The sequence below is a fragment of the Pterocles gutturalis genome, unplaced genomic scaffold, assembly GCF_000699245.1.
Source record: "Pterocles gutturalis isolate BGI_N339 unplaced genomic scaffold, ASM69924v1 scaffold28529, whole genome shotgun sequence".
In the NCBI taxonomy this organism is placed as follows: Eukaryota; Metazoa; Chordata; class Aves; order Pterocliformes; family Pteroclidae; genus Pterocles; species Pterocles gutturalis.
The window spans coordinates 1-20,970 of record NW_010134059.1 but is presented as its reverse complement, the minus strand read 5'-3'; the positions used below and the strand labels follow the sequence as shown (position 1 = coordinate 20,970).

Here is a 20,970-nt window from a genome sequence, read left to right as displayed (position 1 = left end):
AGCTCTTTTTCACAATAGATAAAAATACAGGTGAATTCAAGGCACAGGTATTTTCAAAATTAATACATGTCATTTTCTTTGGAACTAATAATACAAAGTAAGCCATAATTACATTATCAACACGCTGTACACAGGGGCCTTTATGTGCATTACTTATAACTGCACTATCGGAAAATGGTCACAAAATTATTAACATGCACAGATGTGCACACAAACATGAGCACAGACTGTAGCACTACAGTAGAAAAAAAATGCTCCTGTAAATAGAGTTCTTAGACAGTAATGTTGTCATTAGGAACGTATGTGTAACATCAGTTAGGGAAGACAGCTGACGCAAGGCCAGCATGTAGAGAACGGCTGATTCACACATCTGGTGTGGGGTTGGTAGGAGGCTGCTTACTGTTTTGTGGCAATGCTCATGGCACTGACAAAATCATGATAAACCAACAGTGAGACCCATTTTTATTAATGCCACCTGAAATAATTCAACACTGAGGAGACTTGTGTGCTAGACATACTTTAAAAAAAAAAAAATCACTGCTTGGCCCCCAACCAGATAGCAAACTTCTGCTTAAAAATCTCATCTACCTTATACGCTCCTTTTCTGAGTATATGTTGCTCAGATTTTTTTAACCAGGCACAACAAGCATTTCATTTGTAGTTTCTTGTGTGCACAAGGCTACATGCAGATGAAAACATTCATTTTGCCTCACAGTGATCAAGTCTTGTGAATTTGTTAATGCTCTTGATTTGGCTTTTGCCATCTTCAGTGGTAGAAAAAAACCCCACCATACACTTGCCTAGTGGGGCAATTAGGAAGAATGAACCTTTGGCTTTCCTCAACATTGCCACTAGAAGACCATGACCATGTATTTATCTTTATCGCTCCAACTGAGTTCAGTGAGTTGACAAACATGAGATATTCTTACCACCCGAGCTTCAGCATCTAGAATTGCAAACCGCAATCATCGCGAATGTCTTGGTTTCAGCAAGCCCAGCCAAGCGCCTTGCATTTCCTCCTGCCATCTCTCACCCCACCCCAATGAATTTCTCTTGTCTGTCTCTTTAGAGCTGGACTAAGTTCACAGCTCTGCCTACCCACTGAGACCAACAGCTCCAGACCAGCACCGTGCCTCAGGCAGGAGGGAAACCTAAAGCCACAGGGAGGGGGACTGCTGCTTGTTTTGTCCTTGCAGCTCAAATAAAACAAGAGCAGGATAAACTGAGTACCTATCTAAGCTAATGTGGTGAACTCAACTGTTTTGAGGATGAAGCTGGAGCAGTCAGCAGCATCCTTGCTCTCAAGCATATGTGACCAACCAGCACAGGTGACCAAAGCTTCCTCTGAAGCTCTGTCAAGGCAAGCACCTCCTCTTCCTACCTTGTCAGCCTCTCTCAAAAACTTGCAGTGTTAAAAATACCATTTAAAAAGCTTGAGTAAATTATGATTGGGTCCATATCAGCAAAATCTGCATTAAAGATACCTGTACTTCAGAGAGGAGAAACAAAAGCAATCTTTGATGAGAACTGCATTGCTGCCAATTCAAATTAAAAAAAAAAAAAACCACACAGTACAACTCTGGACCCTTGGTGCTGGAGTAGAAAAGCAGAGTGGCTAATCCTCAAAAGGCATACTAGGCACATAGTATAAAATGAATCATTTGATGGTACAAATTACACCTTCTTAAGCATTACCAAGAAGGAAGCCTACAGGTAAAACTAAATTATTACCAGCCAATGTTGTGTGCTTGACAGCTGTAAAACGAGGGAATGCATGGTATACTGAAAAGCAGAAGGCTATAGGCTGCACTGTAACTTCATCACTGAAGTTATCTATACAGAACCTTCCTGAAGCCAGTCTGCAAGGAAACATCAACTTTCTTTTCAATTAACATATTGCTAAGAACACAAGGATGTAACTCATTGAAGCAGACATCAAAATGGAAAAGGAAAATATTTACTCTCTTTTCTTTTAAAGAGTGAAATACTTAAAAGATAATTATCTGTTTAGTGGAGTGAAATATTAGACAACTCTTAGAATTTTTTTTTTTAGGTGTGACTTTGGAGATACTTGAGCCCTCTTCCTATGGATTGTTAGGCTGAAGTTAGATCTTTATGCAGGTATCTCCTCTATAGAACTACCAAACCTATCATCATTTATGATGGAAATATTTTGATTATACTAGATGACATTAATAATTTTCTCCCTTAGCTGAGGCAAAAAGATCTCCAACTCACTGCTCAAGCCCATAAACTGCAAGCAGCTAGATATGCATAATAGTGGGAGTTTTGACCTTTGAATTCATCTATACCTAAGTGAAATGCATTGGAGAACAGGTGGCTCAGGAATGCAATTTCCAAATTCATGCTTTCTTCTAGAAAAATGGCACATTTTCATTAAACCCAAGTCAAATTGTTCTTTTCTAGTGTATCTAAAAATAATTGTTCTAACAGAGCAGGCCAGAAGTGCAAATTATTTACAGAGTTGACAAGAAAAAAAAAATTCACTGCTTGTTTTAAGGAAATAATTGCATGAATAACTGCCACTTTAGCAATGCTCCCGACATGTAACTGTTCGGCATTGAATACAGGTTCTCAAGAATTGTAAGCAGATGTTTTCTTCTACATCTATATTTCTGCATTTACTGGTTCATTAAACACTGTCATTTTCAAAGTAATAGGTAACAGTACATAAATTGTTAAGAAAAGACAACTGAACTATAAAATGAATCTTCAAAACCACAGGAAGCAGTGTCTTGTTATTTACAGAGTAATGCAGTATTATGAACACAGATTAAAAGATACCTATACATAAATGACACTGTTCTACACCTACAGAATAAAGAATGTTTAAAAATAGTTTAGCATGACAATCAACATTACAAGTTTTAATACAAACAAGGAGGAAATCAAAGATCAGGAGAATATTTTTCAAATTGCATCTCTCATGAAGTGCTCCTATCTTTTTTTACAGTTTCATTTACAATGATGGCACAAGCTATATACAGTGTTAGTATATACATCAGTTACCGGGCAATTACCATTGCTATTAACGGACCTTATTCACAGGTAGTGAAATTACCTTTTCAAAGTAACACTTGGCGAGCGAAAACACAAGAAACTTAGAAAAGGATTAATTTATCTGATTCATTTGTCTTACATTACCAAGGGACTTTATTTTTAGGGCAATGTGAATGTACATGCTTAGGGACTGACTTCCTGATTACGTCACCAATACCCAGAGATTTGTATTTTATCAGTATTCTTAACATACACAAAGCAGTGTTTGGTATTCAGCCAGAAACTGAAATTTGTGTCCTTTCCTGAGGTTACAAGTTAACGCATCACAAAGTGCAGCTCCCAGTGCTCGTTAAAAGTCATGACCATTTGTTACTGAAAATGATGACTCCCAGTTTGGCATAGCTTCACTGAGGGTCAGAATTTCCATCTCATGAAGAATACTCTGGGAAAACAGATGAAGAAAGTCCAGTGGAACAAGTGATGTTCCAGAGATAGTGCTTGTTTTCACCCTCCTGAGCAAGCACGGAGACCAGAACCCTGAGGCCAGGGCTATCTCTGCAGGGGCTTTATGTTTTTTTTTCTGCCCTGGCACTGACCAACTTCCCTACTGGCTGCTGTCCTCAGGACTCCTTTGAAAGGCAGTTCCTGAGGTTTTTGGTGATTAACAGGAAATTGGTACACAGACAATCCTATTAATTTTCCAACTCTCAAGTGCATTTAAGTTTTTATGAACTTGTGCCTCAACTACACAACTGTGTACTGGAAACAAAGAGACCTAGTACAGAAATCTAGGGAGGACTTAAAAAAATACCTTTACCAAAAACAAAAGGGTCAAAATACAGGTGCTTCCTAGGCTTCACCATTATCCGAAACATGTTATGTGGGAGTTACCTCATATGGCTACGTGGACAGGCCCACAGATATTTTTCTGGTGACAGGAGGGGCCTTTCCAGAACTGATCTGCGGCCAAGCAGCTTATACAGTAGTTTAACTGTGCTGGAGTATGTGATTGTCTGAAGAAAGGCCAAGAAATACTTGGCGGGTACTCTGCCATAGCCGCAGATGAGATATCTGAAAGACCAATTTATTAGCTGTTAAGGTGCAACCCAAGCCCCTGCCTCTATCATCACGTAATTTACAATGTGATTCAGAGAAGCAGAAGAATCCAGAGTTCATAATTCTTTATTCCTTGAATAGTTTAGAGATACTTTGCAGTCAGCAAAGAGCGAACCCAGTAACTTTCAGACTTCAGCCATACTTTTCAAAAAGTTAAGAACTGGGATTCAAAGCTTGCTTCACAGATGCACGCCTCACCCTAGTGGTCACTAGTTTTCCAGGTCATGTAGCCTCGTACTTCTGAACATTTAGCAACACTATGAATAAGGTCCATAGTGTTAAGGTACACAATCATTACTGCAGCGTGTTGCAGCGGCTCACTGAACAACCAGTTTCTTCTTCAGAAAAAAAGCATTCCTCAAAGACTCTAGGATTTGTCCTATGTAGCTTGTTTTTTTTTTTTTTTTTAATTCCAAACCATGCATGATCTGACATAAAATCTACTTGGTTAAGCCAAATAATCCACTTGTAAGAATGCTATGCATATGAATTACAATTATAGAAGCTTTTTTTAATTGTAGGTAATGATCCTAGATGATTCTTTGGAATTTACTTGCCTATGTATTTTTCCAGTTAGCAGAACCTGAAACACCTTGCAGATAATGCTTCTTAGGAGACAGGCAGAAATGCTTGTGAAGGCACTTTCCCCAAAAAGCTTCCAAGATTTTAATTAATAATCACACATAGGGCAAACTTTCTGAACACTAGTACAACGCACTGTTACTGCTCTCGTATCAGAGCCCACAGCAGAAAAAACTGAACTCTGGTTACTGGATAGATTTGTAGACTTGTTTTATAAGTTAAATTAACCCTTTTTCTAAAGGCACAGGATATAATTTTCATATGACACTTCGGTAGGGATTTTATTTTCCCACTTCAGGAATCTCTAAAAAGCCTGTCTTGCAGCAGACCACTGGCTTCATTCATGCCATCTTCTTTTTCAAGACAAAAATTAGAGTTTAAAGCCTTTTTCATTATATCTATGAATCGTCACACAGCCGTGATACGATACTGGCCTGGGCATGGCTGCTACTCCTGTGATAATGCCTGTTGCAGGGTCATAACAAAGAATAGTGTCTGTGGCTTCACCATTTTCTCGTCTTCCACCAAGGATATAGATTTTTCCATTACACACAGACATGCCACAATTCTCCTGTTTCAAAATACACAAAGGAACACATGATTATTTAAAAAACAAGACCTCAATTCCTGCATGTCTAGCCCAGTGCAGAAGGACAGCATTGCTACTACCGTTTGTAAACAGACTGGCCTATATACTATTCCCTCCTGAAAAGGCCGATGCAGAAAGCATGGTAATTGGGGGAAGCAGCAGCACACATAGCTCAGGCAAGGGATACAATGGAATACAGGTGAACACTGTGCTTACATTTAAACATCTGAGATAAGGAAAGGGGGAGAGAACAAAGCTTTTCAGAAGAGAGACCACAGTAGGTACAATTAATCCAAAAAACGGGAACAAGGACAAGCACCTTAGAGGACTAACAGATAACGGAGAGGGATGTAAACAGGGGAGAGGAAAAAAGCCATGACTAAGAAAAGAGTGCAGAAGGAAAAGACAGCACTATGTCTTACTTGAAACAAAGACAGATAGGATTTTATTTCTTCCTTTAAAGGAGGCATGGAAAAAAATACTAAGTTAAATAGAGAAGATGAATCAGAACAGAAGAACAGAGGGAAGGCCAGGAAAAAGAACAAAAAATATCTGTTAAGGTAGACAGTGTAGAGTATGTGATTGATGTTTTAAAAAACATAGGGACAACTACCTGATAAACACACACTTTACTACCAAGGGGACATAGTTTTAAAATCTCCTCGGTGGTCCATACGTGGAAGTGATACAGCTCTCACTGCGTACATCAGACACTTTCTGTGCCATACAGTGGGGTTTTTTTCCACTGTAAAAACAGCCTGCAGTATTTTTTGTTATACTGAAAGGCTTTATTCAATTATGAGGAAATTACTGTCTTCAGTATAAATTAGAACATGCAGCAGAACTTGACAGAGATCAATTTCTAACAATTAAAACATCATTCATTACACTGTTACACAGTTCTCCAACAGTAACTGCTCTCAAACAAAAAGTCTGGACTGGCTAACAGTGACATCCAGCTGAAAAGCTACTGGTTCAGAAACTTCCTCTTCCATGAGGTTTTGAATTATACAGATGAAGAAGTAAAGCAAGAATGGAATCAGAGATGCAATTTTAACAGGGTTAAACAAGTGTATACTTATTTCATGCCAAGATATTAATGTAAAAAAATACCTTTCAGATGCCTACAGGCCTTTTAGTGTTAATTACCTGTCTGCTGAATGTATTCTGTACATGCATCCAGTAGTCCTCAACTGGATCATAGCAGTATATTGCTTTGGTAAGCCCACCAGCAACGTAGATCAGGTTGTTTAAAGACACAGCCGTAATACATCTTTTTGCAATAGGGATAGTTGCACGGAGCAACCAAGAATTCGTATCGGGATCATAAGACTGAACCTGAAAACAAATACAGGCATTTCAGATTAAAAGCCAAACTGAAATAATGTAGCACACCCACGCAGGTTATACAAGGAGAGCCAAAGAAGCAACACCTGGTGGGCAATATTTCACCAAGAAAATAAAGTCAATATAAATATATGCACATATATCAATAGTGTCTATATATGCACTACAGTCAATATTGTATTCCCCTAACACTGAGGTTTAAGAATTCACAGGACTTGTGAAGCCAATGACAGTATCCATGAGAAAGACCGCAGTACCAGTATATTACTGAATTAACATTTTCTACTCCGTATTTTTTGTGTTATAATAATTCCATACTCCATTCAACAATGCAGCTAAAACAGATCACTGTATGATCTGTTTTTAAACCAGCACTACTGTTAACCATGGATAGAAGATGCAATCAAATACAATTAACTGACCTTGTCAGAACACGTGTTGTCATCAGGACCGCCCCCAATCACAAACAGTTTGCCAACACAGCTGGTGACTGCTGGAGAGCTCACAGCTTCTTTAAGGGGAGCCACCTCTGTCCATCGATTAGAAAATGAATCGTAACACTCTACACTGCTGAGGCGGTTTTGACCATCATACCCTCCAACAACATATACCTGTGCAAAGTGGTGAAAACTATCATCATTACATTTTTAGAGTAGTTATTAATTTAATATTTAAATGTAAAGCTGCAACAATCCTAATTTGCTGGATTTTTGAAGGGATACTTCCGTCAAATTTTTAATTTATACACAGGAGGAGAAAAATATAGTCTAAAAAAATAGGTAAAGACTCCCTGGAGAGTTCCGTTCAGTCACATGTGGAATGACACTGCCAATACATGTCCAAAGCATAGTACTATTAGTACTGAGATAGAAACTTCCCATGTGAATGGCATTTGTTCAAGAAGGCACTTCTCTGCATTTCTCTTTTTAGAGATTACACTTAGCAACAGCAGCAGCAAAAGTCCATCTGAATTTACCTTTGCTTTTCTGTGTTTTGCTTTTTTCCTACTCGCTTACAAAAATATTTCTTCCTCTCAGTTTGTAAACTCTTCTTTACTTCCCTGTTGCTTCTCTCGTAATTAAGAAGAAGAGCTCATTATTATTTGTGTCTACCTTCTCTCCTCTTCTTGCTCCAGCTCCAAGTCTTGTCTCTAAGGGACACCACATGCACATCTTCCCTAACTTTCATGAATGGAATCCCCATGGACAGTTGATCCCAGCTACTGTTTTTTATGTTAAGGCATCTATGCCTTCAAATACAGCAAACCTCACATTTCCCCCCAGCATATATTTGGCTAATTTCAATATAAAACACTAAATAAAAGAGCACAGAGCTGACATTCAAGAGCAGTCCCAGTTTCTGTTAATAACCGCATGAACTGTTAAACACTTCTTTGAAAAAAAAAAAAACTCCACAAAAAAATAACTGAAGGGTAACATGATTTTCATGTCCACAGTGTCTGACTGACAAAAAGCCTAGTTGTTTAAAATATTCTTGCATTTGAAAATATGTATTTTTAAAATTGATAGGAAATACACAGTAATACTAAATATCTAAGTTTTCTCGTATACAGCAAACATCCCCACTATAAAAAAAATTATAAATATACTTCTCTTACTTTACCAAGAAGAACAGCCATTTTATGACGCCATCTGCCTTTATTTAAGGAGGCAACTCTGATCCAAATGTTAAGTTGAGAGTTATAAATCCAAACATCCCGGCTATTTATTCTTCCACCTTTAAAAACAAAAATATGCCAATTTGAATAAATTCATTACTGAAGGAGAAATGTTAACTATTGACATATCCCCTCTATATCCTTTCTAGGTGAAATAGAGATCTGCTTGTATTTATACACTAGACTGAAAAAATCAGTTTCAGTGGATTTCAAACATGAAAACACACAGTAAGTTATTTTACTCACCTGTGCCTTTCCCAGCAGCATGCTGAGATCACATTAGATTACTTCTTGAGATTGGAATGCATTTTAGTGGCTTTTGCCCATGCTCTTCAGATTTCCTTTAGTGTCACCACCTGGACAAGACACTTGAAATCTTAACCCTTTACGTGCCTCATGGCACATCCCTAACACTAGCTGTTCCCCTATTTGGTTCATGCATACCTCCTCATTTTACATTTTGTTCAAATGTCACAGGTACTACAAACCTGAGGAGACAGCTTCTTTGCTTAAACTAACACACGGGGCTTGGTGTCTAACCCATCAGCTGTACCCTATAATTTACCCTTGCTATAAGACTGAATGAGAGCTGTTTAAAAAACAGTGCTCACTTCACCGTAAAAGGGTGAACAGATCCCCAGCTCAGGTGTTAAAAGGAATGTTTCCATTTTACATTCCCACGACGAGAAGCAGCTTTGACTGTTTTTCCTTTGGAGTCTAGGCAGCCATATGACAGAGGCGAGGCACCAGCAATGTGCCAGCGCTGCGGGGCTCCTAGGCAACCCATGTGTTTAACCAGCACACAGCACGTTTCGTAGCAGAGAAAACACTGCTGGGAAAAGACTGCTTGGGTTTTTTTGCTTGTAGTTTTCCCAACTGTTGCTGGCCACTACTATATTTTAAAGCAGCACACTTAACAAGCATAAGCTAGGCTATTTAAATACAATTGATATCCTGGGATCAGCTGTAAAAGACTGCCCATTAATCCCAAACAAAAATCCCAGAAAACACTTTTGTCTACAGTAAGATTGGTTTGGGGCTGGTGTTCACCATTTCCATCAGAAAGTGACTTTCAGTGGAGCTTATGGAAGTTCATGGTACAAGATCTGCCACACTCCTTTAAAAAAACCAACCAAACAAAGCAACTGAAACAAAATAAAGAAAAGAAAGAAGTCTTAAATTTTTTTTAGGATTTTTCACCTGAAACAAGAATGTCATTCCGTAGAGCACATACTGCATACTCAGACTTGGTAAACTCTGGAAGCTTAGCCAGCGACTTCCATTCTCCTGTTACAGGATCGTAGCACTCAGTATATGGCAAATTAAACCCTCCAACTCGTTCACAGCCTCCAACAACAACTATCACCTCAGAATAACCAGTTGATCTAAAAAAGCGAACACAGAAAACTGAGATGTAGGAGATATTTATTAGTACATGGAGGCCAAACAACATCGTCTTCTAAACTGAAAATCAGAAAATGTACTATTCAGCATTAACTTCTACAGCAAAGGAAAAAGAAAAAAAAAAAAAGTAATTTAGCGAGCAGTTGGAGGTTTTCACTGTTTCCAGCTGTCTCATTACCCAGGAGGCTACCACACTGACAGGTGTTCTGTGCGCTGCACAATGTTCTAGGTAAAAATCAAATAACTAAAAAAATACAGAAAGGCTTTACTCTAAGAATATTTTTCTTTTGACTATGTATGTAGAGATATCAGAAACAAGGTTCAAGTGAGGCCTGGGACAAGGAGATGAGCAACCTGTTTCACAATGAAACCAGCCCCCGTGGCCTGCCCGCCCTCCCCCCAATTTTACAGAATTCATAGTACTCTACATGGCTTAAATATTCAAAAAGTTTAAAATGTTTTAAGTTATTTCCTGAAAAGATGAAGACATATAGTCACAAAAATAAGGGAAAAGAAAGAGACCTTAGAGACAATGCACAGTTAAAAAACTAAAAAACAATTGTAGTGATAGAAGGAAACATTAAGGAATGCTAAAATAAAAAAATCAAGCCCCAAAAACCCCCTAAAACTCAGTGTGAAAAAAATTAACCAGTCTGCAATGTACACAAATAAGCCTTTAAATTCTATTCCACATTCTATTTCCCCTTATACTGATGCTTCTGTATTGTATTCTATATTCACAGCAGTAACAAAACTCATTATATTTTAATCCACATTTGAATGCAGAGAATCAACCAACCATCTTCGATGTGTAAACCAAACTATGACCAACTTATTCCTCCTCTCAAATTTCTAATTTCTTGTAAGCATTTGCCAAAATCCTTTCCTTTCACGGCATTTTTAGATTAAAGGATTTTGCACTGATATAGTTATTTCAAGGACTGCTGTCTATTAATTAAGTAAAACAGAATGCAAGATTAATTTTATTTTTGGTAAGCCTGTTTGTTGTGTTGTGCTTTAACTTTGATCCAAATATGAATACACATCTCATTCATACCACTGCTGAGTACTGCAGTCCTCTCTCTAAAAAAAATAAAATATAACTTATGACTGCATTTGAGATAAAAGCTGCATGATGCATTCCCAAACTTCCTAACGTGAACTTAGGCACATGTTAACTTACAAATCCTGATGACATTATCCCTGTTCTGAAACATCAGGAACAAAAACTAGTTTGCCCTTCTGTCTCACTGTCACCACAGAACATAATTTAAATAGACCATATATATTTCTACTCAGAAAATTTTAAATAGGCAAAGGCAATGCTAAAAGATAATGCACTATAAGGTTATATAACGAAGATCTGTATCTGAGGAAGCATACTTACGCACCTGAGCTGGTCAGAAGAAACACTCTCTTCAGCTGCTCAGCTTTGAAGTCATGCTCATTCCTGGTTTCTATGTACCTACTGTTATTTGTTTTTGTCTTTTTGAGGAACAACTCTGAAAAGGATCTCTCAAAGGATAAGAGAGGGCAAGTTCCTGTGCCAACAAAGCATTACCCAGAAAGAGAACTTCCTTTAAAGCAACATACTCATCCCATAACTGCCTTAGAACCAAGCCCAAATATATCAGCTAACTGTATGTATGAAGGAGGTTTATCTGTTGATTACCTTCTAGATTAGAATCAAGGTCTCCACTTACTGAAAAGCTTACTGTATGGGATTATCAATCTTTATTTTAAAACTAAATGAACCAAAAATCTTTGGTCAGAGAGTAATTCGTTATGAATTAACTGTGATGGAGTTTTGCTCTTTAAAGAAAATATTACAGTATTTCAAATCCACAGAAACAAAAAAATTTTCCCAACATTTTAGCACCTATATAACCATATCCTTTCTTCAGTCAAAAAATCTTTTTTCCATTACATTTTCTTGAAGGAGTCTTGCATTGTATAGGTTTTAAGGTTCATTCCAAAAGGGCACATCAGTTTAAAAACAAACCAAACCAAACATGGGAGTACACAAAAAGAACATACAGGCAAAGGCTAATTCCAGAAAAGAACTAAGGTTGTATCTGAACGGAGATTAGAAAAAGCTGTGATCTCAATCAGTGGTACAGAAAGTCCTCCTTGTAGCCCTCAGAAGAAACAATGCAAGCAAAATAACAGAAGTGAGCTAAAACAGGCACTAGAAAGATTTCAGGAGACACCCCCCTGTCAGGAAGAAGTGCACAAAATAGAAAAGGGAGAGTGGAAGATGACCGACAGTGTCATGCAATCCTATGCAGTCCCAAGAGCAGGTCTCCAAGGGGCCCTGAGTTAAAGACAGACTTCTAGACAAGGTGAAAACACCAAGCAGCACAGCATCAGCCAGACAGAAGAACTTTCAGTAGCTCAGAGAGATCAGATTTTAAATTCAAGAGACAAATTATAGGAATTCTGGTAAATCACTGCTCCCCCCGGGCCTTAATTCACTTTTCGGTAGTAAATGGGATAACAGACAGAAATGTAAAGTGAAATAAAAACTCATCTCCTTGGGAGAAAAATAAGGGACTACATTAAAGCTTTCTAAAGGCAACCAAAAAGGATGTGTTAAATAAATGTATAAAATGTAATAACTTCTAACTAATTAAATAGAACACTCATATATTGTTATCAGACAGCTTAACAGAAACTGTGCGATTGCAGAATTCACAGGTACATGAGAATCTGCTGACAACTCAAAGCGTACAGTAGCAACAGCCTGTTTTGTTTTGTATATGGAAACGTATTATTGCTCACTGCTTGATCTCAGCTTGGAGATTTGCTGTGCAACACAACCAGCAGGGGACAAGAGAGACTTAAAAGGAGCAAGAGAGACAACCTCAAGATGTCACTCTGTCGTTGCAAATACATAACTGAAAAGTTCTTTCAAAAAGACCTTCTGCATTCATTTGGCAACAATGCCTAGTGGCAAAAAAGCAAGTAGGCAATTGTTATGCCACATTTTAAACTTGTATTTACTTCAGGCGCCCCTTCACTGGCTTCAAAAAGAAAAATAAAATAAACTGCAAACTACAATCCATACTGATCTTTCAAAAAAAACGGGTAGAACCCACTTCACCCACAGGAGCATAGGTATCCACACAAGGAATCACAATTAATTTCCAGAAGTTTCAGTAAGAAGATAGGCTTCAGGATCAGAAATTCCCACGCCATTCTCCTTTTAGAAACAGCTTATATCAAAAGAAACTGAAAGAAGACAAAAAAAGAAGGAAAAGAGGTCCCCAGTGTCCTCTGCTTCCCAAATCCCCCGGAAAGGCCCAGAAAAGGTGTGATGAAAACATAAGGGAAGGGGGACCTGGTAACTTTTAAAACAAGATCTCTTTTTGCTATAGGCAACAGAAACAAACAGGCAACAGAAACAAATGACAAAGAACTATTCCATGAATGTAATGTAGAAAAGGGAAAAAAATCCCTGCTGGGAGGCCAGCCAGTTTTTCTTTGTAAATTACTTCTCTTGTTCCTGCCTACTCGAATTCACAGTGCAGTTTAATAAGCTCAGCAGTAAAACCAAGAAAACACACTAAATCCCACCCCCCAGAAAGGTACTTCATTTACACCCTCGAGTGCTACACTGAGGCTGTTCAGATTCTCAAGTACACACACACCGCGTACTTTGACAGAACCGTGAGGTCTGGGTGTATTTGCTTCCCTTATCAAATTGAGTAACAAACGTACAACAAACACCACAAGATATAGCCCCCCTTCAGCTGCTGAGGCAACAGCAGGTCTTTGCTCTGAATTCCCATGGTCCCTCCCTCAGGCCTGGGCTCAGCATATGGAAAGCCTCGAACAACCACTGTACCAGTTCCCAAACTGTCATGAAACAAAAGTTCCCAAAGACCCTCCATAGCAGCATATGACCTAGAAACCTGGCACAGCACTTGCAAGGAGTTTAAGAAGAATTGCTTCTCTCACAGAAGGACTGAAGACTGGAAAGCCACTAACAGGGCAAATGCTTGCCCAGTATTCCGCCCCCCCCACCAGCAAGCCTTTAGCACATGCCAAAAAAATAAAGGTTCCCTGCACAGTCACTGTACAGCAACCACATACGACTAAGAGTAAACAAAGAGGAGTAACTCCTAACACAATCTGTTTGTCCAGACCAGATCATTGCATCACCTTAATATAACACATGATTCTGTAACTACATCTTAAATCAGCTGGAGTTGACAATAAACTATCATGTCAACTATCATGTGGAGGTAAGGCTTTTACTGGGAAAATATTTTGCAGGTAAAAAAAAATTATAACCACCATTGCTCATAAATGCCACTAATGAACTCTTCCTCATTTCTTCTTGCAATTTCAGTCACCTATTTATGTAACACATTATTAACTAGCAGCAATTCTGAATTATTAAAATGTCAGAGTAAGCATGAAATACTTCAGGAACTGTTTCATAATTCTTTAAAAATGCAAGATTTAGTTTCTTTACAGTTAAGAACCTGTTGTGCTGTCTATTGTGTATTACAAATCCATGTACTACTCCATCTGCCAAGTATTTGTGATGTAGCAAGTAAATGCTTGCTTGAATCCACATCCTTTACGGTGAGCTGTACACTTATATGACTTTGTTATAAAAATAAAGAAGGTTGGGAAATGGAGTGGTTCACCTGCTACAGCACCATTAAGTGTTTTTCAAGACAGTGCTACTGTATGAAATAACTTAAGATCTCACCTAGCAAACATTAACCTTTACTTGCAAGGTATTATAACTTCACTTACCTGAGCAGTTGTTGATTTCATAGCAATAAAGTGATCTGTGCAAAAGACTCACTTATGCACATTTTCAAGATATGCATGAGCTTCATGTGTTGTGGAGAAGTACAGAAGTGTAACTGTAGTGGCTCCAGAACGGAAAATAATATAATCTGCAAGAGATTTTTTCTGGGCATGTGTATATCAAACATCTGTACACTGAACCATGTCCTTCTCCCACAAAAACAGGGAAAAAAAGCAAGATTTCCTCACCTGCGTGGCCTTGTTCTGGGAGACATCATCTCATTTCCAAGGATATGGTATCGCCTGGCTTCATGCAGCAGCTGATAGCACTCAGGGGAGTTCTGAATCAGCTGGTCCACTTCCACAGTCTGAACAAAGTAGTTTGGATGTAACAACGGGAGCCTGACATGTGTCAGAAGTTCGTGTAACACTGGTCTTCGCAGCTCTACTGCCCGGTACACCCAGCGCATGACAGCTTCAAACACCATCTCTTCCTTACTGATGACCAGTTCATCACTGCAGATGTAATCAATAAGCTCATCCTTCCCCAGTTCAAGGAATTCTTCATGCTGGGACACATCCTCAAATGTCTGCAGTGCAAAATTCCTGCACTTGGTGAACAGTGTCTTGAGCGAGTGTGTATCTGCAAAGCGCTGGATTCCCAGGCAGTTGCAAGGATCCAATTGTTCTTCCAGGAACTTGGCACAGGCGTCGCGCAGAACACTAATCTGAAAGAGACTGGATGTTTCAAAGAGATACTGCACGTTCTCTGTAGTGATTTTCACCTTGCCAGTGTATACATACTGCAAAAAGCAATCCATAGCTTCAGCAAAAATGCCATTGATCTCCACTAACATCTCTCTGCTTTCTCTGTGATCATTGCAGAACATAGCTCTGAAGTAGCTGCTGCAGGCTGAGAGAACCGCTCGATGGCAGGGAAACTCCCTTCCTTCCACACAGATAATAACATCTGTGAACAACCGGCTGTCTCGGAATTCATTGAAGATCTGGAGAATGCTTTCAGCATGGGATGATCCCGAGGAGAAGTCGAAAAACTCAGGGCCTGATAATGATTTCGGGTCCATTTCAAAAACTTTCCGCTTGGTTGCAGGGGAATCTCGTATCCCACTATCCTCTCTATTCAGTCTGCGTCCCAATATTAGTACCATTGTTACATCAGTTGGCTATAGAGTCATTGAGAAAAATTTGCAGAGTTTCTCCTTCGCAGTGCTACGCTCTGAAAAATTAAAACACTTCAGTATTCAGTCGGGTATACTCTTAATTTCATCATGAGAATTAGACAAGATACTTGTTTGGTCACTCTAAGAATTGGTACAATTTTTGACCTTTACTTGAGGTTGACACAGTACTATGGACAAATTACCAGGCACATTGCGCAGGGCAATGAAGCATTATCTGCTACATGCTAAATACAAAATATATCCACACAACAGGTGTCATGCATGGCAAGTTCTGAGTGTCCCAGCACCACTGATACTGCATTAGTCTGAGACCCCAGCTCCAGCAAATCACCTGACTGACAGAAGCCAAAGATTTCCTGGATAAAGATCCAGAGCTTGGGCTTTTCTCATTTTTTAGTGCAATCCTCCAAGTACTACTATAAAAGCACTAGTCAAAAAGGGGAAAAAAGAGACTGAAATTTTCAAAATAAAAAATCGTTTGAGAAATCACCCCATTTTCCTTATGAAGTCCATCATAATGAAGTCTTATTATACTAGTGTTTGCTGACATTCAGTTATCTCAATGAATGACCTTGACCACTAAGTTTTTACCTGTTCATTCCTAGCTTCTAAAAATTAGTTGACTGGTAATCTAAGATCAGTTAAAAATTAACGTCAACTCCTATCATACAAAACAGAATGAAGAAAGAATTACATTTGTTTGTGTAAAACTACTGAAAATAAGAACCAAGGGCAACTTACTGAGGACAGGGATATTTTCTGTTTTCCAAAGTATTACTAGCAAAAAATTATTAGCAAAACTTTCTGCTGAAACACTTTCTAGTTTCAAATACATAGTGTACGGCATCCCCCCCAGTATGCAAACACACACTCATTATCAGAGCACTGAAGTTGCAAAAAAACGAGTACTCAGATGTTAATACATGCCAATATTAAAGCTTGTAGGTGAAAAAAATGCATCTGATTTTGCAGATAGTGTGTATTAATGGTAATGTGATCAACCAATCTAGCAGCAATAGGGCTTTCTGCCACTCCTCAGCTTTAAAATGAACTGGATGAATGAATGTCCACCAAAATATATTGAGGCAGCCAGAGGCTGGGCAAAATTCTTTCTTGGGTCTGACACAGGTATCATTCCAAATGCATGTAGTATTTATTTGTACGTCTAGAAGGACATACACTGAATTATTTTTAAATTTATGGACATTTTTTTCATGCTTCCAAGAGGTTATATTCAGTTTCCCTCATTCCCCACTTAGTCAGGAAACGTCAGCTCCCTACAGCAATTTCATTTCCTGACGTGCATCTTTAGAGCTGCAATTACCAATCCAAGTCTGGCTACATCACCGCTTAATATAGAACACAATGAACATGCTTTTTTTAGAAAGGCTTTTTACACAGCACCTTTGAAAGGCACCATCTTAACAAAGAACAAGAAAGAATTTGTGCTGTATATTTACTCATTGAGAAAAGAAGGTTTAAAATTATCATTTTCCATTTATTTTTTTACACGTATTTACACAGTAGATTCTTGGTATGGCTCATTTACCCTATGAAATATTTAATTTTACTTTGAATTAAAATAGGATCAGTTGTCACTCTGATGCCTGACAAACACTGCTGCAATAAGCCTATGGAATAACTGATTGCTTCAGAGAGGTTTTAAGGAGGAACAAATGAACAGTCTAATCTGTAGCTGATAGTCTACCCAATGTATTTCACAACCATTTCACCCTGGAATGACGCAGGCTGGACAGAAAACAAAACCACCAAGAAAAACAACCACCACCAGCTCACCAGCTCTGCTGCTAACACCCCAACCCTTACACCGAACTTGATCTGCAATTAATTCCATACGACTCAGCACGAGAAAGTGGGCAGAAACGAAGAATCAGCAGTAGAAAAGGGAAATGTAACAATGAAACTAGAAATATAAACCCTAAAGGCTTGATTCCAGGGTCACAGATTTAAATCAGAAGAATTTCACTAAGGCTAACAGAGCCTTTCCAAAGCAAAATTAGCCTGAAATCAGAAATAAGACACTGGCATGTGGCATGAAAGGGCAAAACTTGGCAACAAAGTAAAAAAGTTTCAAGATTAAATCTTGCTCATTATTGGAGAAGTTAAGACTTAAGAAGATGCTATATTATGCAATCACTAATAAATGGAAGTAAGGGCTCTGGGTTAAGACTGCTCCCTGAAGGAAGCAAAGTCTTCTTTATGCTTGGAACAACATGATTAGTGGTCAGCAAAAGATTTGGTTTTTTTTAATGTCCCAATGGTTTAAAGAAATGGAAGACTGGAAAAAAAAAAAATCCATGGAACAAAAATTAATTGAGAGGACAAATCCTGCAAATTCACAACTAAGAGAATAGGAAAGAAAGAGAGCTACACTCCATCACAGAAATTACTGCTTTTGAATGTAGTATGCTTCAATTTCTATCCAGTTAATTACTCCTATAGGTTTGCTTAAGCAAAGTAATTTAATAAGACTATCAGTAACACCATCACATGTTCAGCTCTATCAGACATATAGACATACGACCTGCTTGCAAATCTTGCTCTGGCAGTTTTAAAATGTCACCAGTTCCAGCTACCTACCCCATGTTTCAGCCCCAAAGCTGGAAAGGCAGAGGAAGGCAATCCATGCCTGAAGCTGAGCTGTTTAGTGCACAAAGGAGGATGACACTTAGAAGAGGATGTACCTGACTGCGCCTTCAGTGTATATACAGGTATTTACACGCACCTACAGACTCTGCGTTATAAAGCACCAATCATATAGAGAATTTAATACTGAGATCTATTCAGTAAGTTTAAACAAAGCAAAAGAAAGACAAAAGACATTTTTCCCAAAGTCAACTATAGGAAATTATTGTATCAAAAAAATACAAAATGGATTGGGTTGCTTGCCTGAGCAAGGGTCAACAAGCACAGACATGAAGCAAATCAGAGCATCTACCCATTCAAAAAACTAGAAAGGAAAAACAAATCACACTTTCTTTCAACAGGTTTTTAAAATGTTTTACAAATACTGACACGGCTCCTACAGGGCTGCTACCTGCACATGCACATCTCTAAATTAAGCTGGGTTCACCAAAAGATCAGGTTCCTCTGTTTCCTTAATCCGTGCTGTCTGTAGGCTTCTCTACACAAGATATTTCTCAGGAATAATCTGAGAACCCAATTCAGAGGCCAGGAAATGAGGTTTGTAAGTATTTGCCCTGACACCTTCTATCAGTAAATGCTCCTGTGCAAATTTCTCTCATGGGGCACTACATTCCTTCCTCCACTACAACATCTCCCCCTCTCCCTTCACCCGCAGCTCTGGCAACAGCTAGCAACTTCCTGGCAGAGCTGCCTTCTGTCACTCCTGCCTCACAGAACTCCTTTGGTCCGTTAGCAGAACTGACAGAAAGCAGCAGAGGAAACACGCAGCCACAGCCAGGGTCGGGCCAGGCCCTTCTGCAGCACCCAGTCACCAGGTGTGCCCCAGCTCTGCCTTCAAAGCTCACCCTCAGGGCATAGTTTCAGGAGTACCTGAGCCTGAGCTAGGTTTCTGCTGCTGCCAGCGGAGGTGGCTTCCACCCTGCGCCTGCTGCTGCCGCCTCACCTCAGTGCCAGCACTTGTGTGGCGTGGCCGGACCAGCGACCACCTGTAAAGGGAGAAAAGGAGGCGCTGGGAACAGGCAGCTGCCCTGGGGAAGGGCAGGAGCCACCAGCACGGTCCCAGCGCAGCCCGGCACGCTTCCGGCACAGGGCACACCACCTGAGCAACCACAGCTTCAGACGAGTCACGGCTACTCTACCTGGTACGGTATCAGAAACAGCACCCCAAAGAAATGCAGCTAAACTTAATAAATAAATGGTATTTTCATTCTGAAGCATGGGAACTGTCGCTTGGGTTTGGCCAATTCTAGGTATCTTATGTGTGATCTCAGATAACACGATCTGCAGATGTGCTTCATCTCAGATGGCTGGTTACCACAAGAGTCAGAAAAAACAAACTCCAGTTGTATCTACTGCAACACACTGGCTAAACCACAACACATGCTCTAGTTTCCCCCCCTTCCCCTTCCGTTAAAAGAGAAAAGTATAACCTTCCCCTCTACCAAAAAAACAAACACGACATTTGTTTTTCCTTCTTCTGTCTTTGTGAAAAAAAAAAAATCAGAAAGTTGTTAGTTTTAAAGGACCTTTTTAAAAAAAAAAAAAAATTTTGTTTTCCCCTTCCGTTAAAAGAGAAAAGTATAACCTTCCCCTCTACCAAAAAAACAAACACGACATTTGTTTTTCCTTCTTCTGTCTTTGTGAAAAAAAAAAAAAATCAGAAAGTTGTTAGTTTTAAAGGACCTTTTTTAAAAAAAAAACCATTTTGTTTTACAACAGAAATTGAAAATTTGAATACCTTTAAGATGAATGAAGTCTTTAAAATTACTGAGTAAGCAGTAGACAAGAATTCCAAGGGAACAGGCTGATTGACATGGTAAAGAGTTAGTTGCACCATAGAAGTTTTTTATTCTAATGTAAGACACTATTTTGATTTTAAAAAACATACTCTGAATGCTGAAATTCAATTGTAGTCAAGCTAATGACACACAACAAAAGCACTAAATACCCTCAAAAATCACCCGGCAAATCCAGGAACTGATTCGGACATGAGACTCATTTATTAAGTAAAACAAAAGAAAAACCAGCAGCGAAAAGGAACACCTTGAGACTGTGAAGAAGTCTTTAAGTAACCTTTTTGTAAATCGACCCACTGGAGGAAAAAAAAAAAAAAAGGCACTGCACACTATCACTAATCTATGGGGGAAGAGACTGGGAAAAAATCAGCATTCTTCCATCTCGGTTTCACGATCATTTTTACACATACTCAGACTTTGTTTAAAAACCAGAACAAAAGCCCCCGTCATTGCACACATCCCGATTTGGTGTTCCAAGGCCTTCCAGGGGGCTGGGCCAACTGCTCGTAGCTGTGGAACTCACAGACAACAGCCCACAGCCACCAGCCAGGCCGACACCGCCCCGGGACGGGCTGTTACCCACAGGGACACCCACTCCACACACGGTGCGAGAGCTGATCCGCGCCCCGGAGCCCGTGTGCGGAACCGCCTGCACGCACGGGTTCACGCACGGGGTCATCCCCAACACCGCCGGGGTGCTGCTGCCTCTTTCTGCTGCGTGAGGGAACCAAGCGTCATCCACAGTGAAAAACGGAACAAAACCAACCAAACGAACCAGCCCACAAACCAAACCAAGGGAGC

The 20,970-nt window shown here is 39.3% G+C and overlaps 1 protein-coding gene across 1 annotated transcript; it reads right to left on the bottom strand.

The window, feature by feature from the left end:
- Positions 1–4,956: 4,956 nt before the first annotated feature.
- Positions 4,957–15,673, bottom strand: KLHL24 (kelch-like family member 24). The gene is made up of 6 exons (XM_010081473.1): positions 14,754–15,673; positions 9,534–9,718; positions 8,274–8,392; positions 7,078–7,266; positions 6,458–6,646; positions 4,957–5,290 (listed from the first exon to the last, which is right to left on the bottom strand). The coding sequence occupies exons 1-6, from the start codon at positions 15,671–15,673 to the stop codon at positions 5,090–5,092; spliced, it is 1,803 nt and encodes a 600-aa protein (XP_010079775.1). The 3' UTR covers positions 4,957–5,089.
- Between the last annotated feature and the right edge of the window lie 5,297 nt (positions 15,674–20,970).